The sequence below is a fragment of the Lactuca virosa genome, chromosome 1 (assembly GCF_052849685.1).
Source record: "Lactuca virosa cultivar CGN04683 chromosome 1, Lactuca_virosa_CGN04683_v6, whole genome shotgun sequence".
In the NCBI taxonomy this organism is placed as follows: Eukaryota; Viridiplantae; Streptophyta; class Magnoliopsida; order Asterales; family Asteraceae; genus Lactuca; species Lactuca virosa.
Genome location: NC_136426.1, coordinates 88,520,735 through 88,548,287, shown reverse-complemented (window position 1 = coordinate 88,548,287; position 27,553 = coordinate 88,520,735). Strand labels below are relative to the sequence as shown.

At 38.4% G+C, this 27,553-nt stretch overlaps 2 protein-coding genes across 2 annotated transcripts; both read left to right on the top strand.

The window, feature by feature from the left end:
* Positions 1-18,038: 18,038 nt before the first annotated feature.
* Positions 18,039-20,416, top strand: LOC145150169 (protein NRT1/ PTR FAMILY 1.2-like). The gene is made up of 3 exons (XM_079075260.1): positions 18,039-18,413; positions 18,564-18,781; positions 18,871-20,416. The coding sequence occupies exons 1-3, from the start codon at positions 18,296-18,298 to the stop codon at positions 20,191-20,193; spliced, it is 1,659 nt and encodes a 552-aa protein (XP_078931386.1). The 5' UTR covers positions 18,039-18,295; the 3' UTR covers positions 20,194-20,416.
* Positions 20,417-20,663: 247 nt separating this feature from the next.
* Positions 20,664-25,568, top strand: LOC145150153 (protein NRT1/ PTR FAMILY 1.2-like). The gene is made up of 4 exons (XM_079075259.1): positions 20,664-20,984; positions 23,195-23,658; positions 23,809-24,026; positions 24,093-25,568. The coding sequence occupies exons 2-4, from the start codon at positions 23,541-23,543 to the stop codon at positions 25,413-25,415; spliced, it is 1,659 nt and encodes a 552-aa protein (XP_078931385.1). The 5' UTR covers positions 20,664-20,984; positions 23,195-23,540; the 3' UTR covers positions 25,416-25,568.
* Positions 25,569-27,553: the final 1,985 nt, after the last annotated feature.

The following is a 27,553-nucleotide window of genomic DNA, read 5'->3' as shown; positions in this document are numbered from 1 at the left end:
TATATATATATATGTGTGTGTGTAGTGGGCCAAGTTCATTTAGGTTGGGCTAAGTCTTCATGGATAGTCCATGGAGCTTTAACCCATGGATCCTAGGAAATGAAAGGTCATGGGTATTAGGGCTTAACCCTAATCCTCCACACTATATAAAGGGTCTTATGGTTCATGAAATTATGCTAGTGGCTAGTGTGGATACACTAAAGAGGGCAATAACCGATTTCATAGTGTGAGCCAAGTATCCATATTCTCTAAAGGTTTTCCAAGGTGTTTTGGTGATTTGTGATTCCACTTGAGGCTTCCACACTATTGGGGCTAAGCTCTTAAAGCTTGAAGACATCAAGCTACATCAAAAGGTATGTCATCTAACTAGAACTTTGTAGTATAGGTGCTTCATAATATGCTAGTTCGGATGAAACCTTGGAATATTTAATATTTGCATGTATAATAGAGAAAACATAGATCCAAGGTTTATAGGGTTGCATGTACACCATAGGAGTGTTAGAATGCTCAAAACCCAACAGTGGTATCAGAGCCATGAGTTGTTTTCTGTTATATTGATGCAAATGTTTTATTTTAAAAGTTGGAAAAAAAAAAGAAAAAAAAACATGACGTTTGTCAAATTTTAAGATAATTACTTGTTTTTGTGAAAAACTAATTATTTGTAAAATTTGAATCATTTGCTATATGAGTTGAATTAGGTCAAATTTAGTAAAAGATAAAATGATATGATTATTTTATTACTTTTAAAAGTTTGATCTAAAGAGTTTTTTGAAACCTCCATAAGTTATGGATATGAAAAAGTTTTAAAAAAATTGATTCAAAGTTTTTTATGGAGTTACAAAACTTAGTCTTAATGTTTTAAAGAATTCCATAACTTGTTCTTAAGTTATGGAACATGAAAAGTTTCATCATAAAACAAGTATTTAACTCCATAAGTTATGGAATCCAAAAGTTTTCAAGAGTTACAAAACTTGCCCTCAAGTTTTGGAATTTGGAAAAAGTTTTTTTATGATAAAAAAAAAGAATTGAATTCTAAAACTCTTGGGTTCATAACTTAAACAATTAATTAAATGGTTTTAATTTTGAATTTAATAATTGGAATTATGATGTTTTTATTGAATAATTCAATTAACTCTTATGGACTTTATTAATAGATAATTAAAGTGTTTAATTAAAAGAGAATTAATAATTCCATAATGACATGGTTTAAATTTAATTAAATTAAGAGTATAGTTTAATTAATAGATTAAACCACCAAATATTTTAAATGTCTAAAATACACCCTTATACTATTATAATATTAAAAGTTTAATATATTATATGTATAAGAGCAAGTCGACTTACCATTAGTAGGCCTCATTCACGAAGCCGGTCTATAAGGGGGGTATAAGGCTACTGCCTATAAAATGGCAGTTTAATGGGTGTCCACTCTCACCCACCGCTTCCTTGACTGGTGGATGATCGTTAGCCGAACAGGTAGGACAAGGACGATAATTCTCCCTTCATTAAAAGTATTAATGATAAATACTAAGTAACTAAACCTTTTATAAATTCTCAATCTTAGTTACTTAGGAAAATGTGAATAAGGTGCTAATCCATGAAATTACACTTTGCACTTTGTTTAAGCTGTTAGTGGAGCGTGTGTGGTTAACCGGCACACTAACCTGGACTTAACAAGGTAGGCAAATGGTAACTTAATGTTTATCATAGTATCGTTGGAGCGTGTGTGGTTAACCGGCACATCGATTGAGGGGTAAATATTAAGGGTACCAAGTGAATTTGCATGGTTATTCACACCTTGTTTTGTGATCCTCGGCATCCCAGTCACAAAACCTGAAGGGCACACTCGAGATTGAAACATGCCATTGAAAAGTTCAATGAATCTCAAAAGAATCTAGGAGTTTCAAAACCAATTAAAACCTAATAATACATTTCGTTTATCTTGGTGGAAATTGGTGAATCGTCATTCACCTACCTTCAAATATTTTATAGCTTGGATTACGGCATCCCTCTTCCAAGTTATAAAATAGTTTGTTGGGTCCTAGCCTTAATATATCATATTGGGTGTTATATTAAGGACTTAAATCAACTTTACGTGAATTTCTCCCATTGTTGATGTCTGGTTTAGACAACAATGATCTTCCCAAACCAAGCTTTCCTAATGAATATGACTTCCCGAGTTTGGCTCATGGAAGTCATACTTCTCTTCCACCTCCTCCAATTATTCTCCCTAACCCGCAAGTTCAAGGTCACTCAAGCCCTAATGGCAAGCAAGGTATATGTGTGATCACATCTTAGAGATGAAGTCACATATTGACAAGCCGGGAGAGTTGGGTGTCAAAGTCTTGAGAAAGTTGGATGTTCAATCACTTTCTAAGTCACATAGTGAGTTCCTTTGGGACTACTATGAAACAGACTATGACATGAACCTTAATGATCATATTTATTTGCTTGGTGCTGCTGAATCAGCAATGATTTGGAACGATAGTAAAGCAAATTTGATTAGAAGATCAACTTCCTAAAAACTTTATGGACAGTGACAATGGTGACGCTGGAAATCCAGAAAAAGCATTCTCTTCCTAATGGAAAGGGATTGACCATAGTCAACCCGGTTGACCAAATGGTAAAGAGAAAGGCTAAGTCTGAGATAGTCCCATTACCAAAGGGTCCATATGTTTATTTTGCCAAAGGAAGGGGCGTTGATTGCAAAGCTGCCAAATTTACCTAAGGATGTTAAAGTCAATAAGTTTGACTCTACATCAGGTAGAGCCCATTATCTAACTCTGTTAAGTTCTATTATGAGATCCTCATTACATGATGTGACTGGGTCACATGTTGATGTTTTAAGAATCAAAGAATAGAGAGAAATCTTAAAGGAAGTATATGCTGATTCTGATCGCGAAGGTGGATTTCGATCGCATCAGAATTTTGAGCAGTTGCTTAAGAAGTTATGATATATTGATAAAGAATAGATAACAACAATTTTCCATGTGGATTGTAAGGATAAGTTTTTCCGCAAAGTTTTAAAATAAAAGAAAATTGTTTAATTTTATTTATTTGAAGTATCCTTACAATGGCATTTGTGGAAAATTGTTGCTTATATGATTCCACTGACAGCAATATTGGAAAATGGATTTGATTCTTTCATTTGTGGTAGTGTCTAAATTTACCAAATCAGGAAAGTTCCTCATCACCCAAGTTTCAATTGGACCGAAACTTGGAATCATGCAAGTTGAATAGTATGATGAATGAGAACTTTCAAGCATTGGAAAATCAAGACTAATTACTTGTTCACATGGATGTGTGAGTCAAGTGAAGGACTAAAGGGATCGAGTACACATTCTTGTGCACTGGTCATGTCCACCACAAAGCTCGTTAAGACTATTTGATTTACTAAAGTTTAGTAAATATGGTTATACTTACAAGTTTAAGTATAATTCTGAAACATTGGAAAAGTCTCAATGTATGGCAGAACGAATGGGAAGAATCAAATTAGGCAGAAAGATAAAAGTTTCTCAAATCTGAAAAGATGGGAGAGTACTTTAGTATCATGTTTGTGATCATCTTAATGATTTAGAAATCATATCACAATTAGTCCTCTAAAGGTCATCTTAGTGCATTCTTATGACTAAGAAGAGGAGTCATGAATTGTTGAAATGGTTAGATCAGGAAGATGATTCATACTTCGTTCCAAAACAATTCTTAGAGTCATACTCCAAGATTGTAACTTGAGTGACATATCTTAAAGAAAGGTTTAAAACACTTGTCAAATGTAAGAGTAATAGTGTCCTACTCTTGTACATTTGAAATTGGTAAGTTGTGATGTTTTGGATAAAACAAAGACCAACTAAGGCCAACTGTGTGAAGTGTTTGTCTTGATAAAGAATCTGCACTATCTCTTGAATATTTGGCAAGATAGTCTTATATGTCAAGAGGATAGTGGGAGTCTTAAAGATCCTAAAAAGAATTTCAAGAACTAATCAAGAATAAAACCTGAGGTTCTTCACTAGCACACGACTTGAGGTTTATAACCTATCGTGTTGACATATTCTGTGCCCATTCCAGTTAAAGTTGGCTTTGCATAGGAGTTCTGAAAGTTCTCAATTGGTTGCATAACAACTTGGAAGCAATGGCAGGCCCTGTACTGCCAGGTGGCAAGAAGTTAAGATTGCATAAGTTCAGTCCATATGAGTTTGGATTTGTCATTATCCTTGTCTTGTGACTATGGTTTTGACGATTCACATGGATAAGAACACATACACCATAAAATCTAAGGGTCATAAGGTTTCTCTCCGATTCATGAAAATGATGGTGAGGAAACACTTCCACCAAGTAGATTTGAAGCAGACGGCAAAAGGTCTAAACAATTGAGACTATGATTACGGCATCCCTTTTCATAGTTCTGAAATTGTTTAGACACACATGCATGCTATCTAAGGAAAGGTGTATGATTTTGATAAAGTTTTATCAAAGCATCTCGTATCAGAAATCTGAACTTTGGTAAGAAAGTCAATAAAGTATTGATTTCTAGAAGTCCAACTGATTTCTGAGTACATGTCAAAGCTAGTGGGAGCATAAGTGGTATGCTAATAATCATCATGTTAGTGGGAGCATGATAATTATTGTTAGTGTTGCAAGTTAGCAATGTTAATTATAGAAAACAAAAGTTTCAATTCGTGAGGCTGCAGGGATTGAAAAAGTTGTTTTGCTATAATTAAGGGAGAGGATATACTTCATTTCAGTTCTAAAGGCTTAGATTGAGACCTTAATCATCCTTAGTCAAGAATATATATATATGAATTTCATGTTGGATTGGTTTAACTTAAGGAAATTCTATATATTGCGTTCTCAAAATTCGATTATGATTACGGCATCCCTCTTCATAGTCAAATTTTGAAAACATGGCAAATAAAAATATTGTAGCAAAAGACTGGTCTAGAATCATGTCTTTATGTGAGACATCATGAATCGTGTACCATTTGCTTTGGGTACAGGATCGATTGCATGTGCTATAATATTTGTCATTTCTAAATTTTTCCAAATGCCTAGAGGCATTAAGAAGGGAAAAGGTCTAGAATTGGATATGACTAAAATGATTAAGCAATTATCGAGGACAATCTGAGGTTTACCAAAGATTGGTTGCTCAGGGACAGTTGGAAGTATAGTGCTAATTTTGGAAGGACCATATTGACATATTCTGAAAAGAGGCATCTCTTATTCAGAAGTGATAGTCAAAATGAGAATATGGAGTTGTCTCCATAGGTGGAAGTTATCTGTGTAAGATTAGAAAACTTAATGCAAGAAGCATGTCCAAAGCAATGTACTTTGAATATGAGACTTAGTTTCCATGGAGTTGATCTCCATTGGAATACCTTATAATGACTGTTGACAAGTTTTTGTGACTTTGTACATATTCATTACAGGAGGGTCAGTGCATATAAGTTTAAAATCTAAACAGATTTCGATAAATGATAGGAATTTGAAATTCTCACATTTTTCGATAAGGATTTGGGAGTGTGAAATTAGAATCATTGAAATTATGTTCAATTGGTTAATTTCACAAAGTAAGGATCATAGATAAACATAGAGTGCATACTTGGTGTATGGCAAAGCTATTGTTTAAGAAAAACATAGTGTACATGCTTGGAGCATGGGACAACTAGTGTTTTTAATTCAAGTATAAAGTTGATAAAACCGAAACAATGAATAATGAGTAATCAGTATGGTGATAAATAAAAGTGTTTATTTATATTCATAGGGTTTGATACCATATTTGATTCATTTATTCTTGTGTTTCACTTTGCATGTTTTGACTTCCAGAATAACTAAGTCGCTCTTCCTGAATGATTAAGTTATTCAAACCATCCACAGTCGGTCATATGTTGGAAGTAGATATGAATCAAGACTGTCATGGGTTGGTTTGTAGAGGTCCAAGTTGGTGGACAAAGTGGTGCTACAACACTCATGAGTGCTCATAAGTTCTGAGTATTGGATTTAACCCTCGCTCATTTGAATCACTTCATGGATTTTATCACGAGTGATCATGAGACGATAATATCTTATATTCTTCAAACCTAGAGATATGAGTTGTTACTATGAGTTGGGTATACATTGATTGCACGAAAACGCATTTGGTAACTCGATCTTATAAAACGTGCCTTTGTGTATGATTCAACAAGTAGTAGAACAAGCCATATGAGTTGAAGTTTATCCATTCCTTTTACCTTCGGGATAAAAGCGATATCTGTGGGCCCCTCGATGATTTAGCGATGACACATGTGAGTGCTTGGCCAAGCCAAGACTGATTTGATTTGTTCAATCAGTCAGTCATCATAAATCGAAAATCGGGAAACAACAAATGGCCAGAGAGAATGATTATAATCCATGTCTCAGTCCATATGATATCTAGAATGTAGGAATATATGATCCCTTATCTAATGGACAAGTCATTGACAAGGTCAGAGTTCGACAGCGGCTTTAAGAGCTACGATTGCCAGTTAGGTTTTGAAGTCATACTCAATAATAGTTTTAGACTTATCCAAGTGGGAGACTGTTGGATTAATGTCTAAGTCCATAACTATATTTGGTATGTACTTGACCCGACCCGGCATGGTCCATTTGGGTTGCACTTCACCGGCACAATTTATATGGATAGTCTTTTGAGAATAGTATATTTATGATTTATATTAATATATTATAAGTTCTAATATATTAATATGGAATCATATTATTTAATTAGTACTGATCAAGAATTAATTTAGAATTAATTAAGTGATCAAAAATGAACTAATTAAATATGGACTCTTAGATATATATATATATATATATATATATATATATATATATATATATATATATATATATATATATATATATATATATATGTAGTGGGCCAAGTTCATTTAGGTTGGGCTAAGTCTTCATGGATAGTCCATGGAGATTTAACCCATGGATCCTAGGAAATGAAAGGTCATGGGTATTAGGGTTCCGACATGGTTGTCTACACCGCTAGATTCTGTGATCTGGCTCTCCTCTGTCCGGGAATGGTCACCCCGGAAAGCAAGATAATTGAAAGATACATTTGGGGATTGATGCTCCCAACTCAAGGAAATGTCCTGGCTGCTAATCCTACCACTTTTGACAGCGCCAAGTGTATGGCGCAGACCCTTATAGATCACGGGGTTGATCTGGATGAAGTAACAGCCGCTCCCGAGCCACCAAAGGAGAGTGGTGGGAAGAAGAAATTATGGAACAAGCGTAAGGGCCAATCTTCGCAGGAGCCCTCCAAGAAACAACAAACAGTGGCAGTTCATGCTGCTACTACTCCTGCTGCTGTTCCCACTACTCCAACCACTCCCAGCCGCTATGCTGGAAACCTACCCCTGTGCAACAAATGCAACTTCCATCATTTGGGAGTTTGTAGAGAAATGCAATGCAACAAATGTGGCAGAAAGGGGCATACAGCACGATTCTGCAAGACACCAGCTCAACCGACCAACCAAACTACTAAAGCAGGTGTGGGCCAAGCCTGTTATGGCAGTGGGGAGGTTGGGCACTTCAAAATAAATTGCCCCAAGGCAACAACAGGCAGTAACACAGGGAAGGTGTTGGCGATGGGCCAGGAGGAGGCGGTTGCTGATCCCACAATTGTTTCGGGTACGTTCCTCCTCGAAAACTCTTATGCATGCATTCTTTTCGATTCTGGTGCGGAGAGAAGTTTTGTTAGTCATGCATTTAAACATCTACTCAAATGTAAATCCCAACCTTTAACTGAAACATTTACCGTCGAGATGGCTAAAGGAAAGAAAGAGAGCACTAACGACATATTCATAGGTTGTACCCTTACCTTAAACGATCATTCCTTCCTAATCGATCTTATGCCAGTTTCCATAAAAAGCTTTGATGTCATCATTGGTATGGATTGGATGAGCCGCAATCGTTCCGATATCCTTTGTTACGAAAAAGCCATCCGTCTCAATCTTCCCTCTGGCGAAGCCCTTACCATTTATGGTGATAAACTCAGCCCAAACCTTCGTATCATTTCATGCATCAAGGCTCAGAAATATCTACGAAAGGAGTGCCATGCATTCCTAGCTTACGTTGTTGACGAAAAGAAAAAAGTTAAAGACCTCGAGAGCATCCCCGAAGTCTACAACTTTCCTGATGTCTTCCCCGAAGATCTTCCAGGAATCCCTCCTGAGCGCCAAGTCGAGTTCCGTATCGACTTAATCCTCGGAGCTACTCCTGTGGCTAAATCCCCCTACCGCCTAGCGCCGGCAGAGATGCAAGAGTTATCCAGCCAGCTCAATGAGCTGCTCAGTAAAGGATTCATAAGACCGAGTTCCTCACCCTGGGGAGCCCCGATCTTATTCGTGAAAAAGAAAGATGGATCCTTTCGAATGTGCATTGATTATCGAGAATTGAACAAGCTTACCATCAAGAACCGTTACCCCTTACCCAGAATCGACGACCTTTTCGACCAACTTCAGAAAGCCAGTTATTTCTTAAAGATAGACCTAAGATCAGGGTACCCTCAGTTACGAGTTCACGAGAATGATGTGCCCAAGACAGCATTCCGAACTCGTTACGGACACTACGAGTTTGTAGTAATGCCCTTTGGTATAACCAACGCACCGGCGATATTCATGGATCTGATGAATTGGGTGTGCCGCCCTTTTCTAGACAAGTTCGTGATCGTGTTCATTGACGATATACTTGTCTATTCTCGGAGCGAAGATGATCATAAACAGCACTTGAGACTAGTGCTAGAAACACTAAGGGCGGAGAAACTCTATGCAAAGTTTTCAAAGTGCGAATTCTGGATTAGGAAGATAACTTTCCTTGGTCACGTGGTTAGCGAGGAAGGCATACATGTGGACCCTTCCAAGATCAAAGCGATTGAGAATTGGTCAGCACCGAAGACGCCTACAGAAGTCCGTCAATTCTTGGGTCTCGCTGGCTACTATCGCAAATTTATCCAGAATTTCTCCAGAATCGCTAAGCCTTTAACCGCCCTGACTCAGAAGGGCGTAGCCTTTAGTTGGGGTGAAAAGCAAGACACTGCATTCCAAACATTGAAGCAGGCCCTATGCAGCGCACCTATCTTGTCCCTGCCCGAAGGGACGGAGGACTTCGTTGTCTTCTGTGATGCATCCAATCAGGGCCTAGGTTGTGTGCTCATGCAGCGAGGAAAGGTTATCGCCTATGCCTCGAGACAACTGAAAACGCACGAGGTCAACTACACAACTCGCGATCTAGAGTTGGGAGCAGTGGTCTTTGTGTTAAAGATTTGGAGACATTATCTCTACGGAACCAAGTGCACTATATTCACCGACCATAAGAGCCTACAACATATCTTCGATCAGAAAGAGTTAAACATGAGACAGTGGCGATGGGTAGAGCTACTCAGTGACTACAAGTGTGAAATACGCTACCATCCCGGCAAGGCCAATGTGGTAGCGGATGTCCTCAGCCGAAAAGAGTATTCAGGTCGTAGAGTGAAGGCACTGACAATGACCATCCATTCCCATTTATCCGCTCAAATCAGAGAGGCTCAGCTGGAAGCCTTAAAACCAGAGAACATGACGGATGAAGCCTTGAGAGGAATGGAAAAGAACTTAGAGGTTAAGGGAGACAAAGTTTACTATTTCATGAACCGGATCTGGACCCCGAAGTATGGAGGTTACAGGGAGGTTGTCATGAACGAAGCTCACAAGACTAGATACTCCGTTCACCTAGGTTTAGATAAGATGTATCTGGATCTCAAGCAACTCTATTGGTGGCTGAACATGAAAGCAGAGATCGCTACCTTTGTGGGCAAGTGCTTGACTTGCGCCAAGGTGAAGGTGGAATATCAAAAGCCCGCAGGTCTGCTTCAGCAGCCAGAAATACCTGAGTGGAAGTGGGAAAGGATTACTATGGATTTCATTACTAAGTTGCCCAAGTCTCCGAGTGGGCACGGCGCCATCTGGGTAATTGTTGATCGACTGACTAAATCCGCCCACTTCCTACCAATCAAAGAAAACTTCAAAATGGAGAGACTGACATGAATCTACATTCGAGAAATAGTTCGCCTTCATGGGGTGCCTGTATCCATTATCTCCGATCGAGATAGCAGGTTTACCTCGAGATTCTGGCAGTCACTACAGAAGGCTCTCGGAACTAAGCTGGATATGAGCACAGCTTACCATCCCCAGACAGACGGGCAGAGTGAGAGAACCATTCAAACATTGGAAGATATGTTGAGAGCATGCGTCATCGACTTTGGCATGTCGTGGGACACTCATTTGCCCTTGGTTGAATTTTCTTACAACAACAGCTACCATACGAGCATCAAGGTTGCACCGTTCGAAGCCCTCTATGGTCGTAAGTGCAGATCCCCTTTGTGCTGGGCGGAGGTGGGTGACACGCAGCTAGTCAAAGGTCAAGTCCCCGATAGCACTCTCACAGGCCCAAAAATCATCCGAGAGACTACTGAAAAGATCGTACAAATCCGGGAACGACTAAAGGCTTCAAGAGATAGACAAAAGAGCTACGCTGATAGGTGACGAAAACCCTTGGAGTTCCAGGTTGGTGATCGTGTTCTGTTGAAGGTCTCACCCTGGAAAGGCATGATACGCTTCGGAAAGCGTGGAAAGCTGAATCCGAGATACATTGGATCGTTCGAGATCCTCACTCGGATTGGTCCCGTAGCATACAAACTCCGCTTACCCAGAGAACTTAGCAACGTACATCCTGTCTTCCACGTGTCAAATCTAAAGAAGTGTCTGTCCGATGAGACACTTGTGATACCTCTCGATCAGATCGAACTAGACAAGAGCTTGCACTTCGTGGAAGAACCTGTAGAAATCATGGATCGAGAAGTCAAACGAATGAAACAAAGCCGTATCCCGATAGTGAAGGTTCGCTGGAATGCCAAGCGGGGACCTGAGTTCACTTGGGAGCGCGAAGATTCAATGAAACAGAAGTACCCTCATGTTTTTCCCAGTCCATGATTTGTATTCTATGCTTGAATTTCGGGACAAAATTCCCTCTAACGAGGGGATGATGTGACAACCCGAAATTTCTCTTTGTATAAGCCATTCCATTCAATCAAAGTCAGACTCGTTTCTGCTATCTTTTAGCATTGTTTAGGGTCCGTTTAAGTGTTCTAAACTTAAGTGCAATCAAGTTTGAGTATAGGGATGAGTTAATAAAGTCGTAAAGTAGCATTTCGGGCCAAACACTCCTTCAGGAGGAGTGTACGGCCGTACACATGGGTGTACGGCCGTACACCCCCTCATGGCCGTACATTCCCACCTATATAAGTGGTACTTAGCCATTTGTCAACACTTTACACACTCCCAAGCCAAGATTTCGCGTTTTTCTCTCAACTATCATCACATTTCTTACCAAGATCTTCAAAGATGTAAGTGTTTCCCACCTTGAATTGTTGCTACATTACTTTATCTAGTGGTGAATCCATGTTTTCACCTCATTAATCTCATCTTTGGCTAGATCTTCATCTTTCACCAAGAACACACACTAGTTCTTGGTGGCTGTAAACCCTCTTCAAGCTTCCAAATCGTGAGTAATTGCTTCCTATGCTTATTACCTACTAGAAATGCTTGATATTGACCTTGAAATCGACAAACTTAGCATGAACATGAAGGGTGTACGGCCGTAAACCTAGGTGTACGGCCGTACACACCTCATAGGGCCGTAAACCCTCTTTGATGCCCATTATTGGCCTTAAATTTGCATTAAAACTAAGCATGGGACCTAGAACACTTCCTAGATGCTAGTTAAGACCTTAAAAACACCTCAAATACACACTTCTTCATGAGTGTACGGCCGTACACTCATGTGCCGTACACCCATGGCCGTACACACCTTAGTGTGGCCGTACATCTCCCTCATTCAATCACATATGATTTTGATACTTAGTTTCAAGTGTTTCCAAGTCCCTAGGGTGGTTTCCTATCATAACTAGTTGTGATATACCCTAATTTGATGCATATATGTGTTATTACATGCTAAATAGGATCCGTTTGTGTTCGAGACTTCACTTGATACTCAACATCCCATATCGACCTTTCATTCAAACCACTCACTTCAGGTGAGTTCATACCCCTATGCCTTTACTGTTTTTAACGTTTCAGGGGGGAATACAAGCCAAACATAAATGATTTGTGAAACTTTTACAAAAGGATTTCAATAAACTTAACACGGATGCAATTGATACAACCATACAGTTTTCTATACTTTCATAAAACATACATATATTTCATCCCTTTTTGTACTATGTTGAGCATAAGGGGAGTTTTTCATCATAATCACAGAACTTTCAATGTAAAACATGAATTGAACGCACAAATGAACATATAAACTATAATAGGTATAGTTTATGGAAAAATTAACATATCAATGTACAAGACAGAGATTCAATGCAACCAGACATATAAACTATACAAAGCGTAGTTTATTAACTATGTAGACAATGTACTAAATCCAATGGATTCTTTTTATTCTACATATAATCGTTAGTATAGCATTTTATGAGTGAGCATTCTTCGCGTACTTACTTGAGTACTAACAAAAGTCCTAAGATTATAACCAGAGTCTCCTCGAGGGAGAATGTGAGTTTGTGTATAGATCTATACGGGATTGACAATCCCGCACCATAACTGCTAGCTACAGTTAGGCCGGCAGGCCTGGGTGACAAAGTCATTTCGATTCCGACGCCTGAAGAACGTCGTTCAAGCAATTCAATGGTCAAGTATGGTTATAACAACTCATAAATTTTGTACTAAGAATATACGATTAATGTATGAATGGTAACAACTTCAATCAGTTTTATTATAAAGTAATAGAACTACTATACATATTACAGTTTTCATAACTTTTCGAACGTACTATACATACTAGTGATGATCAGGGTTTTTCATGCAAACAGAGATTTCTTATTCAATCAAACAATGCACAACACATTCAATGAGATTCAGTAACAAAATACATATGTTAGAAAATAATGGATTTTCTTGGAAACATACGAACATTTTACAAATTCATCATCAGATTTTCAGTACAAAAACATGATTATGAACTCACTAGCTTTATGCTGATACTCTCTCAAACTGCTTGTATTCTCAGGAAAACAGTAGACATGCACCTCCTGGAGTTTTTGAGAAGATTGAGCGTATAGAGCCACGTCTTTTACTTTTGATTATACTTTAATTGTATAAAGTCAAGAACTAAACATGTGTAATCACCTTTTTATATATATTCAATGTAATGGTTATGTTTACTTTGATTATTGTAATGCAATGGTTGTGATACTATACATGACGTCATCCACCCCTGAACGTTTTCGTTGTTCCGGTTTGGGGGTGTGACATGTGCAATGGATCGTTGGGATCCCAATGCTCCGGCCTTGGGTCATTCATGGAGAATGCTATGTTGAGGACGTTTTGGTGGTACAACCTTGCATCGGGATATCGACTTTGGTTGTTGATGCATGGGAGAGGCTCGGTGATGCTAAGTATTTCCACCCTTTTCTCTCGGTCTCTTCCTCCATCCTTTTGATTTTTGGGCTTATGTTTATCCTCGTCGAATTTTGTCCTGAGGTATTTTGCTATATCAACAATGTTCCCTACTAGTTGCTTCTCATCAATCTCCATCTTTAGCATTATACACTCGTTTGTATCATGATTTTTGCTTTTATGGTACTCACAGAACTTAGGCTTGTCTTTGTTTTCCTTGGCTGGGGCTTTGTTGATCGCGTGAACGTCGGTATGACCGCTTTTGCCATCGTCCCGGTAGAACGGTTTGTATCATCTAGACATATGTCGGGGGTGACGATTGTGCCGCTGCTGGTCGCCATCTTGCCTTCCATGATAGGTCAAGATTGGTCGTGACACCGCTTCCTCCTGCTTGGCGTATGCATTAGTTATGGCTTTAATGTTGGCTTCGTTTCGCCCCTCCCCTTCGATTTACCTCAGATACTTCTCCACACGGAACTTAAGTTCATCCCGGGATCGAGGAATGGTTCCCTGCATCTTCTTCGATAGGGGCCCTAGGAGTAAACCTTAGGCGAAAACACCTGTTACCAGGAACTCTTCATGTCCTGGAACATTCAATGTCGCCAACGTGAACCGGTCATAATATTCACGGATTGATTCCCCCTCTTTCTGCTTGCATGCCATTACAGAGTTAGTGTCCCCCTGCCTTTCCTCAATTGCATGAAATTATTGAGGAAAATGTATTTCAGTTGCTCAAAGCTGGAGATGTTTCCTGGCTTCAGAGATTTGAACCACTTGCCAGCGTTGCCAGTGAGGGTGCAAGGAAAATAAGTGCAAGTGAAGCGACGATCCATCTTGAGGGAAGTCATCGTCCATTCATAATTGTCAATGTGGTCGTATGGATCTGTGGTACCGTCATATTTGGGCATTTGTGGGATCATTTCCGTGTGCGGAATCTCGTACTGCAGCAGATCGTGACTGAAATTAGAGCTGGCGCTTCGCATAAGATTGTCCATGTATGAGGATAACATCCCACCGTAAGCCATATGTTGTTGTATTTGGTACGGGCTTGCATACATCTGGCTATGCATGGTCGTCGACGATATATATGGCTGATACGGAGGCAGGTCTGGTATCGGCCCGAATTGTTGGATGTCGTATTGCCCTATTGGGTGAAGCGTGTATGAATGCGCTCCGGTGTATTGTTGCGCATTCGGGTTGAACGGCTGAGCGGGCTGCTATGAGGGGATTGACTTTGGTTTGAACTGGGAACTGAACTCCAGATCCGGAAGAACTGGATCCCTTACCAGCCAGGATCTGCGTGCTCGCGACTTGTGGCTGAGTCGGCATATGGATGAAACATGGGATCGTGGAGGAAATTTGTGGTTGTGGTTGGATGGTGTGGGGGATCCAAGTCCCAGTGCCGGAGGTGTGTAGGAGAGACTGTTTTTGTGAGACAGGGGTCCCCGTTGATTGTGTGGCAACGATTTGCGGAGTTGCAGTTACGATTGCAACTTGTGGAATTGGGTCGATTGTTGGGCGCCATAGATTGGCCGCGAGGACTGTTGCCGTCACTGCCGTGGAGCTCGGTGGCGTTTGTGAAACTGGTATGAGGGTTGATGCATGTTCTTCCTGAACGAAAGGTTGTCCTCCCTCTAGTGATTGCATCGGACGCAGCAGACTTTTCTCCAGTGTTTCGGACACTATTGGGATTTCACCTACCATTGTTGCTCTGTGAATTTGTTTCGTGAGTGTATCGTTCTAGAGATACGCCCGGATGGCGCCAGATGTTGTGATATGTTGGAGACGGTAGCGTTGAGATCGTCGGTGGATTTGGAGTAGATGCCCTCTCCTGATATCACAGTACAAAAATAGAAAGTAAATCGTTAGTCGACGTCTGGTAGGGGTTCCCGGGACGAAGCTCCAACGATCTAGTTAGTGTTTGTTCTCAGAGAAGAAAAAGAATATTCACTGAAAGAGAGTCCTCCCTTCTTCACGAGGAAGAAGGATCCTTTTATACCTGGTTCCGGAGGCACGTGGACCTCAACTGATTCTGTTGGACATTCCTTCGTGGGACGTGACGTGGCGGACTCCTACTGGAAGATCCTTTGTCACGTCCTTTTTGCATCCTCTCCTCATTGGCTAGAGGAGGATCTTTCAGTTATTACGGAGATCGTGGCTATCGTTTGACGAACACGTGAGACGCTCTGAATGGTCCTACACTCGCCGGGATGTTATTCCTTGGTGAGGAAGTTATAGTGCTGCTCTACACCATAACTATCACGCCTATGTCTTTCGTGTTGGCGAAGGCCCGACCTTGGCTTCGGACTTGCCCCGACTGAGTTCAGCTCAGGCCAAGCTCGGTACTAGTTTTGACTTCTCTTTTTGACGTTCCCTCTGAGGGATATGTTAACAAATATTAATATAACACTTCTGAAAATTTGATCTATTTGATAAAATTCAATAATTATATGATTTATCATTTTTAATGTGTATATAAAATAGTTACGCCTTAAAAAACAACACGAGATCATGAGTTAACTTTAACTTTAACTTTAACTTTACCGACAAACCACTCCCTTATGAAAACCTTGATAATACATCCTCCACATATCTTTATATATATTAAAAGAGAAACTTAATGACATCATCTTCAACAATCAGGGCCATTCATTATGTTTCATTGATTAATTTCAACCATTAGATCATTTTGATGATGTCATCATAAAATAAAATAAAATTAATATTAACAAAATTCAATTGACTATGTTTGGAAAGTTGAAAACTTATTAATGGTGAATGAAATTTTTAATTGGAATGTATTGAAATGAAATAAATGTAGCATAATTGTCAAAACATAAATATGGTTCATTCCTTTTTAAAATCAATTAATTTGTATATACCTTTCATAATTATAGAATTTTAAATCAAAGAATTCAAAATAGTATGATATGATTCCAGTGGCGGACACAGACATTTTTACTAGCAGTGGCACAAAAAAAATTCGTCCAAATATAGTAACATAATTTTTTTTTTAAAGTAATAGTACATTAAACCGATTATTACATCTTAATATTTAAATTTGACATTTACGAGTACACATTTGTGGAAATTTTTTTTCTCTTCCTGTTGATGGTTCAATCCCAGCTTCACATAGAGGTCACATAGAGGCAGAGATGAGCTCTTTTTTTTTGTTTTGTACGATTGTTCTTATGGCTACACCCATAACTACAGAATTGGGTATTGGGTTTAAGTGGGTTGTGAGCTAACTTGGTGGTGGGCTTACCTAGCCTTAAAGATTAGAGTTGCACCTATAACTTTTTTTGGACAGCAGGTGCACCTATATAAAATAATTTTTTTTTTACACTTGTGGACAAAATTGGAGCAGTGGCCTGGGACCCATTTGCTCCATATATGTCCGCCACTGTATGAATCACAATATTAATTTCTTCATATCCTTTCCAAAATCGTTGTTTAAAATTATGTATAAGTATAATCTCATTAAGTTGTTATCACAAATTCATGAAATCTGGACTTTGCAACGTCACGTTCGAATACCAGCTTCATAAGGTTAGCAATTTTTTTTTTTTTGATTTACTGATTAATTTCTTACATCTGGTTATACTTTATGTGTTCAGTATATGTATCAATGGCTTATTAGTGGGTTTTTGATAAACGGACTTAATACTGTGTGTGTGTGTTTGCGTGTGTGTGTGTGTTTGGATTGGATTCTATGTTTGGATTGGATGACGTAAAATTCAGTTTAATTAGTTTTGTGTTAATTTGATTGGATTATGTGTTTGGATTGCGTGTGTGTTTGTATTTGGATTGGATTCTTACTGTCATCGGTTTTGATTTAGACGAAGGCTGGTATTCTTTTTATTGTTATGACTGTTTAAAAAAATTAAGTAAGAATGATGATGATACTAATGCTGAACCATTTACTTGTGATGCTTGTGGTGGAGTTTCTGATGTTTACAGCAAGTAAGTTCATAATTTTACATTTGTAAAGTTCTTGTGCCATTAATCTGTATTCGAATGTTTCCAATATTATTTTATTGTCCATTAAAGTGTCATTTTATAATCTTTAGGGTGGGGGTCGTAATTCGTGTTCAATATGAAATTGGGTATGCTTCTTTTGTATTGTTTGATCGTCATGTTAAAGATGTTATTTACCGTGGTAATCAGTGGCTGATGGAAAATATATCAAACGTAGCATTAATTTTTTTAATCGCCAACTCATCTCTTATTTTGTTTTATAATATTAATTTTGTTTAATATATGTATCGAAGAATTGAATAAATTCATTTTAACCAATTAATGCATCCAATTCTTTTTAACATAAAAAGTTGTCTACAGTATGTCCTTCAACAATTTGTACTTTTTTTTATGCATTTCCCCGCGTTTAACGCGGGTTATAATCTAGTTTTTTATAATAATAAATTGGGATTTGAGTGACTACGTGTCTACCGATTTGCAAAAAATCAAAATAGCTGGGTAAAAAAATAGTCAAGGAAGTATGTCGATCGATAGGGCCACTGGCCACTGGCCACATAGAGGTGATAAATTGAAGGAAGTATGTCGATCGATAGGGATGTATTTGTCATCGCAACCCTCAAGAAGCGGACAACAATTGCATCCTGCTTGCATAATTTCGCGCTATAGAAATTGTTATCGTCTCTGTTGTAACTATCTCCTAATCTCCATGGCATCACCCAAATTCAACTTACTATTTAAACTCCAGCAAATCATCATTGAATCGAAGTCGATCAATCAGGGGAAAACGTTGATCGTCCATGGAAGGAAAATTGAATCAAGATAAATCCAGCATTGATACAGAATTACAAACCAAGTTACTCCTTCACAGTGATCATGATCATAAGGGTGGTATGAGAACCATGCCATTCATCTTAGGTACTTCAAATCCCCAAATTCTTCCATCATTATCTGTATTCTAAACTGTAACTCACAGGAAAACCTTATCCGTCCACGAATTTTTTTGAGTTCGAGTATGAATGAATCACTATCGTATCAATTAGGGTTTTGATTTTGTTTTTGGAGCAGTGAATGAAGCATTCGAGAGAGTGGCGAGCTATGGATTGTTGCCAAACATGATCTTCTATCTGATGGAAGTTTATCACATGGAAGCTGTAACCGGAACAAGCATACTCTCAGTCTGGTCAGCACTTTCAAATGGTCTCTCCATTTTTGGTGCTTTCATCGCCGATTCATACTTGGGTCGGTTTCGGGTCATTGCTCTCGGGTCTCTCTCTACCCTTCTTGTAAGTCTATCATTCTTCTATCAAATGACCCGAATAAGAACCTTCAGATTCTTAAATAGAAACTATTGATGATCTTCTCCTTTCCACAGGGGATGGTTTTTCTATGGCTGACATCCATATTCCCACAGTTAAGACCTTCATCTTGCGATGAACTCAATACCATTTGCAGCCCTGCAACACCAACCCAACTCACTTTTCTCTTCACATCTTTTGGTCTACTCTCAATCGGATGTGGTTGCATCAGACCATGTTCCATGGCCTTTGGTGCAGACCAACTCAACAATCATCCAACCCAAAACAACCAAAGGCTCATTGACAGCTACTTTAATTGGTACTACGCTTCTGCAACAATGTCAATGCTTATATCTTTTACACTAGTGATTTACATTCAAGATGAGTATGGTTGGCAGGTTGGATTTGCAGTTCCTGTGATGTTAATGGTGTGTTCTGCTGTTATGTTCTTACTCGGATCGTCTCTTTATGTGAAAGTTAAAGTTGGTGAGAGCCCGTTTTCAGGGTTCATTCAAGTTCTAGTTGTTGCTTTCAAGAACCGGAAAGTCAATCTTAGTCGCAATGACTGCTATAATCATAGCCATGGAATGGATCGAGTTGAGCTAACAGAGAACTTAAGGTTTCTCAACAAAGCATGCATTATTAAAGATTCAAACACAGATCCATGGAATCTCTCCACAGTTGAAAAGGTGGAATCTCTCAAATCCTTAATTAGTATAGCACCAATTTGGTCTTCGGGAATTCTATTATTCACCACAAGTTCACAAAGCTACCCAACACTCCAAGCAAAAGCAATGAATCGACACATCACCTCAGGATTTGAAATCCCACCCGCATCATTTGTCTTATTCTTGGTCTTAACAGTCACAATATGGCTCGCCTTCTATGACCGTATCTTAGTCCCGATTCTAACCAAACACACACATCAACCGCGTGGGCTCCATGCAAAAACCCGAATGGGAATCGGGCTACTAATCTCAGTCATTGCCATAGTGGTGTCTGCAATCGTGGAAACCATAAGGCGCCACATGGCAAGGTCGGGTAATGACATGTCAGCATTGTGGTTGGTCCCACAGTATTCTTTGGTAGGATTAGCCGAGGCTTTTAATGCAATAGGGCAGTTGGAGTTTTATTACTCCGAGCTTCCGAAAAATATGTCAAGTATTGCTGTGGCGCTCTTCATGGTGAGCAATGCTTTTTCGGGGATTTTTGGAAGCTTTTTGATCAATGTTGTTGACTCTGTAACAAGTGAAGGTGGTAATGTGAGTTGGTTATCGAGTGATATTAATGAAGGACATGTGGATTATTATTATTGGTTACTTGGTTTCTTGAGTTTGCTCAATTTTTTCTACTTCTTAGTCTGTTGTCGTCTTCATCGGATGTTTTCATCGTCTACATGAGCTTGAAGAAGGATCAGAGTTTGGGGATTGAAGCTCAACATTAGGGTTTTAGAATCCAATATTGCCATGCCATGCAATGTGTTTCTATGTGAATCCTGCTTTAGTGTTGTAGCATGTGGATAATCTAGTAAATAATTTCAAGATCCTTTGTTTTTGAAGGATGATATCATTCGCTTTGTTAATGAATTTCAATTTCTTTCTCGATATGGTTTTTTACCACCCACCCATGGCATGGACATTAAAATTTATTTTGCATGTTTAACGTTTATTGTTTTAAAGAATTTTGATTATATTGTAATTTGATGCCGATAAGGTTTGTTAGCTATCTTTATTTAAATATGTCTTATTTTTAGTTATATATTCTTAGGTTCAAATTGTCAACTTTGTATGATAGCTAGAGCACATCCTTTTTTATATATAAATAAATCATGCTCAAATGAATTACAAGTTTACAACCATTTTAGTTTTCCAACTTTCCGTAATATTGTATTCATCTATTACTTCCTATTCTTCATCTTCTGCATCTATGATTAATGAAAGATGCAAGAAACGAGGTTAAGATTTTGGCAACGTTCATGGGTTACCCTTTTACTGAAAAGGAGGAAGATGACAGGGAAGTGGAAAAGATAATAAATTTATGTAGTTTTGAGAAGTTAAGCGAGGTGATAAGAATGGAAGAAGCCATATCTTCTTCAGAAAAGGAGAAAAGGAGAAGTTGGAGATTCAGTTAATTATCTTACACGTGAAATGATCGGGATTTTGGACAAAATCACCGAAGAAAAGTATTATGGGTTAGATATCTCATTTTAAATATGAATCACCTTCTCTTTGTTTTTTTCTATTCTATTGAATAAATGGCATCGTATATTCATATTTTATAATATTTGGAACATGATATAACCATAAAGAATTAAAAAATTACAACAATTCAGAGTATATGTTTTTGTTAATTCTTTAACCATCATGTTTTCTTTGGTTTATCGATTTCACTTCTTCGATTTCTTCAATAAATTCCTCAAATGGGTTGGAGATACAAATGGAACGAGTTAGAAATAAAACATTATTTACGCAACAAATTACATAGTTTTGGTGCAAAGAATGCTTTAATGGGTTAGAGATGCTTAAAGTGGTGTTTCTTTTGTAATTCTTTAACGGGGAGAAATTAATCTCATAAACTATATATAAATTTTTAATTACTCTAAGCTTCTGAAAAGTATGTCAAGTGATGTTCATGGTGAGCAATGCTTTCTAGGGGCTTGTTGGAAGCTTTTTGGTCAGTCTTATTGACTTGGTAACAAGTGAAGGTGGTAATATGAGTCGGTTATCGAGCGATATTAATTAAGCCATGAAGGAAATCTGGATTAGGGGTGTAAGTGAGCCGAGCTACTCGGGATCGACTCGTTAAAAGCTCGACTCGAGATCGAATTAAAGGAGTCTGAGCCGAGCTCGAGCCTAAATATGAGGCTCGTTTATTAAATGAGCTCGAGCCGAGCTTCAATTTATAGGTTCGCGAGCCTAAACGAGCCTATATATATATATATATATATATATATATATATATATATATATATATATATATAGAGAGAGAGAGAGAGAGAGAAAGAGAGAGAGAGAGACTCGGGCCCCGTTTGATAGTTGCTGACTGAGAAAGTGCAGACTGAGAAATGTCTGTCTCAGTAAGAAATTCTGACTGGGTAAGAAATCATGATGTTTGATTGTACATCTGACTGAACGTGCTGACTGATGCAAAATGACTATTTTACCCTGATGCGCTATTCGTTTTTATACAATATAATAATAATAATAATAATAATAATAATAATAAAGATAATAATAATAATAATAATAATAAAGATAATAAAGATGATGATGATGATGATGATAATAATAATAACCAGCGTTACACATTATATAAAATATTTGAGTAAATATAACAAAAAAGCCTTCTAGCATAGTGGAAAAGATGTGACTTTGTGAATATAAGGTCATGGGTTTGATTCCTACTGCCCTCTTTTAATTTGGTGTGCACCGAATTTTTAAGGGTAGAAGTGGAAAGTCTTTATTCCTTTCTCAGTCAGCCATCCCCCCATCTCTTTCTCACTCAGACCTTGCTGACCGAGTCAGACACCCAAATTTTGTTACGAGCCCACTAAATTGTTCACGAGCCGAACTCGAGCTTAATTTTAACTTTCGAATCGAGCTCGAGCTTCCTCAAAATTAAACGAGCCGAGCTCGAGCTTGGTCAAGCTCGGGCTCAGCTCGGCTCATTTACACCCCTAATCTGGATTATTACTATTGGTTACTTGGTTTGTTGAATTTGCTCAATTTAGACACCCAAATTTTGTTACGAGCCCACTAAATTGTTCACGAGCCGAACTTGAGCTTAATTTTAAGGCTCGAATCGAGCTTGAGCTCGAGCTTCCTCAAAATTAAACGAGCCAAGCTCGAGCTTGGTCAAACTCGGGCTCGGCTCGGCTCGTTTACACCCCTAATCTGGATTATTACTATTGGTTACTTGGTTTGTTGAATTTGCTCAATTTTGTTTAATCATTGATATGTTGGGATGTTTAGATCTTCCACATGGGTTTGGAAAAGAAGGGGGTAAGAACTTTAATGGGCACATGGAAGATGGCTTGCGTTTGATATGGAAATGCATGATTGAGAGTCCATTTTCTTGGCTCTTTTGTTTGTAGAATAGCTTTTTTGTTTTGGTAACATAGGGTTGTTAATTCAATTTTCGGTAGTTTCCAAAATTGATTTAATTTTGTTAGCTTTGTAATTTCCCAATTCTAGTAAAGTTTTGCCAAAGGGTGAGGTCTTTATCCATAGTACTGAATTATTGATATAAGTTTCATATGTCAATAAATCTGATTCTAATATATCAACTATCAACTGTGTAATGAGTAGTTAGTGGTGGATTTTTTTTTTTTTTTTTTAATTTTGATTATTTTTTTTATAAAAATCTTAAGAAAAAAAAAGTATTTTGTCATTTCTTTTATAGAAATACAATTGGATTTGAGAAACGTACGTCTCACGCGCCTACGGAAAATCAAATTAGCGGGATAATGAAGAATTGACGGATGAAAGAAAAAATGGCCAAAGGGAGCTGACAAACTGAAGGAAGTATATTGATATAAAAGGGATGTATTTGTCTGTGGCAAGAAAGAAAGTAACAAACAACAATGCAATCCTTGTTGCTTGCGCGGTTTCGTGTTCTAGATATCGTTATCGTCTCTGTCACATTCTAACTATCTCAATGGCATCACCCAAATTCAACTTACTGGTTAAACTTCATCAAACCATCTTTGAATCGAAGTCGATCAGTCAGGGGAAAACGTCGATCGTCCATGGAAGGAATATCGAATCAAGAAAAGTCCAGCATCGATACAGAATTACAAACGAAATTACTCCTTCACAGTGATCATGATCATAAGGGTGGTCTGAGAACCATGCCATTCATCATAGGTACATAAAAATTCCCGATTCTTCCATCGTTATCTGTACTCTGTACTCGAACTCCCAGAAAAACCTAATCGGTCAACCAGTTTTTGCGAGTTCGAATATAAATGCATCTCGATTGTACTAATTAGGGTTTTGACTTTGATTTTGGAGCAGTGAATGAAGCATTCGAGAGAGTGGCGAGCTATGGATTGATGCCAAACATGATATTCTATCTGATGGAAGTTTATCACATGGAAGCTGTAACTGGAACCAGCATACTCTCCGTCTGGTCAGCACTTTCAAATGGTCTCTCCATTTTTGGAGCTTTCATCGCTGATTCTTACTTGGGTCGGTTTCGGGTCATCGCTCTCGGATCTCTCTCCACCCTTCTCGTAAGTCTTCCACCTCGCATATTAATTTTGATTTAGGGGCTGTATTTAATCTTCTTGTTGCTACAGGGGATGGTTTTTCTATGGCTGACCTCCATGTTCCCACAGTTACGACCTTCATCCTGCGATGAACTCGACACCATTTGCAGCCCTGCAACACCAATCCAACTCGCTTTACTCTTTTCATCTTTTGGTCTACTCTCGATTGGATGTGGTTGCATCAGACCATGCTCCATGGCCTTTGGTGCAGACCAACTCAACAATCATCCAACCCTAAACAACCAGAGGCTCATTGACAGCTACTTTAATTGGTACTACGCTTCTGGAGCATTCTCGACAGTTGTTGCTTTTACAGTAGTGGTGTACATTCAAGATCAGTATGGTTGGCAGGTTGGATTTGCAGTTCCTGTGTTGTTCATGGTTTGTTCTGCTGTTATGTTCTTACTTGGATCTTCTCTTTATGTGAAAGTTAAAGTTGGTGAGAGCCCGTTTTCAGGGTTCATTCAAGTTCTAGTTGTTGCTTTTAAGAACCGGAAAGTCAATCTTAGTAGCAATGACTGCTATAATCATAGCCATGGAATGGATCGAGTTGAGCTAACTGAGAACTTAAGGTATCTCAACAAAGCGTGCGTTATTAAAGATTCAAACATGGATCCATGGAATCTCTCCACAGTCGAAAAGGTTGAATCCCTCAAATCCCTAATTCGTATAGCACCCATTTGGTCTTCAAGTATTCTACTATTCGCCACAAGTTCCCAAAACTACCCAACACTCCAAGCAAAAACAATGAATCGACACATCACCTCATGGTTTGAAATCCCAGCCGCATCATTCGTTTTATTCATGGTCTTAACACTCATAATATGGCTCGCATTTTACGATCGTATCTTAGTCCCGATTCTAGCAAAACACACACATCAACCACGTGGGCTCCACCCAAAAACCCGAATGGGAATTGGACTACTAATCTCAGTCATTGCCATGGTGGTGTCCGCGATCGTGGAAACCATAAGACGCCACGTGGGAAGGTCGGGTAATGACATGTCAGCGATGTGGTTGGTCCCACAGTATGCTTTGCTAGGATTAGCCGACGCTTTTAATGCAATAGGGCAGATGGAGTTTTATTACTCCGAGCTCCCGAGGAGCATGTCGAGTGTTGCCATGGCCATGTTCATGGTGAGCAATGCATTCGCGGGGTTACTTGGAAGCGTTTTGGTCAATGTTGTTGACTCGGTGACAAGTGAAGGTGGTAGTGTGAGTTGGTTATCTAGTGATATTAATGAAGGACATGTGGATTATTACTATTGGTTACTTGGTTTTTTGAATTTGCTCAACTTTTTCTACTTCTTGATATGTTGTCGTTTTCATAGGAGGTTTACATTGTCCACATGAGCTTGGAGAATAAGGGTAAGATTTTGGGCATTGAAGGTTAACATTAGGTTTTATCATGCCCTAGTGTTGTGAATTATATTCACATGGATAATTACAAATTATGTAATATTAGATACATATTTAATAAACATTATACGAATAATCCAAAAGAAATCATATGGTGGTTTTTTATGGGATCATATAAGATAACGTAAATTGCTATGAGTTATATCAATGTCATGCTATGTAGTGTTTGATTTAATGATTGAAGGATTTTTAAACAGATTCATACTATTTGATGTTAACTTCACATTAAATCTAATGTAAATTACACTATATGGATGTAATATGATATAATGTGAAGTTGATGTTGTGCATGTAACATCCTAAATTTAGGTTAAACTTAAGTGGATTAATGGTTCACAGTTTATGAAATGTAATGGAAGTCTTGATCTTGGAATGACGGGGGTGACGAAGGTGGCAGTGGTGGTGCGGATTATAACGATGGTGGTGGTGGTGGCGGAAACAATATGGCAGCGGTGGTAGCGATGATGGCGGCAGTTGTGGTGGTGGTGATGTGGAAATTATGTCTTCTAAAATAACAAGTTCTCAATACTAGAAGGACCAAAATTGTAAATTTTGGTTAATGAACTCTTTTTTCAAATTTGTTGTTTAGTGTTGAAAAATCAAAAAGGGCTGGTGGCTTAAAATTAATGCAACTGAGAAGGTCTCTATGCATTTGAAGAAAGTTGCATGTCAGCGCAAGAAGGAAACGTATACTTTCGGCACATTAAAGTCGACGTATTTAACATGCTTTCACATTACCCATGCATATGTAAAAAGGCTCGGAGGTTATTAAAGATTTTATCAAGATTATAACATCAGCCTAAATACATCACAACAAAACCACCCTAACTCATAGTATTTTTCTTTTTATCCAAAACTCTGTAACACTGCAAAACTATAGTGAATTGTTTCTCGGCTTCCTCCGCTCATGGTTTTTCCCGTTTTGGGTTGTCCTCGTAAACCCTTGTGTCTCTTTTATTTACCGTTTTCATTCGTATTTTATTGGTGGTTGATTATGTTCGATATTTTAATTCCATTCCGCATCGAACTAATATTAGTCTAAATTACTCGGATTCTTGGGGCGTGTTTTCACACACGTTTTACTACAATTGGTATCAGAGCTTCCGGGTTTTAATATTAGTTTATTGGGATCATTTTATCAAGTGATTGATCATGTCTTCGATGAAGTACGATATTCCGTTGTTGGATCGAAACACCAGATTTCCTCTATGGCAAGTAAAGATGAAAGATATTATTATTCAGATGGATGTACATAAGGCGCTTTTGAGTTCTGAGAAGATGCCCGCTTCGTGGACGGAAGAAGAAAATGAGACGAAAGATTTAAAAGCTCAATCACAGATTCGTTTGCATTTGTCAAATGATGTTTTGCAAGATGTTTTGAAAGAAACTTCAGCGGCTGCTTTATGGTTGAAGTTGGAGCAATTGTTGATGACGAAGAGCCTACCAAACAAGTTGCATTTAAAGCTGCGGTTTTTCAATCTTAAAATGATTGAAGGAGGTTATTTAGCTAAACATTTATCCACATTCAAAGAGTTAGTAAATAACTTAGAGAATATGGATGTTTAGTATGAAGATGGAGATTTACCTTATTCTTGTTGTCGTCGTTACCCGAATCCTACAACCATTTTCATGATACGATCATCTATAGTCGTGACACTCTGTTCCTAGATGAAGTTTTTACAGCTTTGGATTGAAAAGAGAAGATGAAGCATATTGCCAGTGGTGGTTCAAGTGATGCGAAAGACGAAGGTTTAAATGTCCGAGGAAGAACAACAGATAAAGGTAAAAATCCTCAATCTTCCAACAAGACCAGATCCAAGTCTAAAAGCAAAAGAAAGTTTTGTAATTACTGTCACAAGAAGGGACATATGATTGATGAATACTTCAAGTTGCAGAATAAAGAGAAAGCAGCAGCAAATGGTAAACAAGCTAGCACTTCGGGTGAAGCCGATGTAGTAGAGGACGGTTGTATTAGAGAATTTCTAACAGTTTATTCAGATAACTGGATTCCAGTGGTGAATGGATACTCGATTCTGGATGTACTTTCATATGTGTCACAACAGAAGTTGGTT

Bases quoted from the DNA above. Each gene is read 5' to 3' on its own strand.
- LOC145150169 (XM_079075260.1), top strand. From the start codon at position 18,296: ATGGAAGGAAAATTGAATCAAGATAAATCCAGCATTGATACAGAATTA. The intron at 18,414-18,563 runs GTACTTCAAATC...TTTTTGGAGCAG, and splicing joins AACCATGCCATTCATCTTAG to TGAATGAAGCATTCGAGAGA. The intron at 18,782-18,870 runs GTAAGTCTATCA...TCCTTTCCACAG, and splicing joins GGTCTCTCTCTACCCTTCTT to GGGATGGTTTTTCTATGGCT.
- LOC145150153 (XM_079075259.1), top strand. From the start codon at position 23,541: ATGGAAGGAATATCGAATCAAGAAAAGTCCAGCATCGATACAGAATTA. The intron at 23,659-23,808 runs GTACATAAAAAT...ATTTTGGAGCAG, and splicing joins AACCATGCCATTCATCATAG to TGAATGAAGCATTCGAGAGA. The intron at 24,027-24,092 runs GTAAGTCTTCCA...TTGTTGCTACAG, and splicing joins GATCTCTCTCCACCCTTCTC to GGGATGGTTTTTCTATGGCT.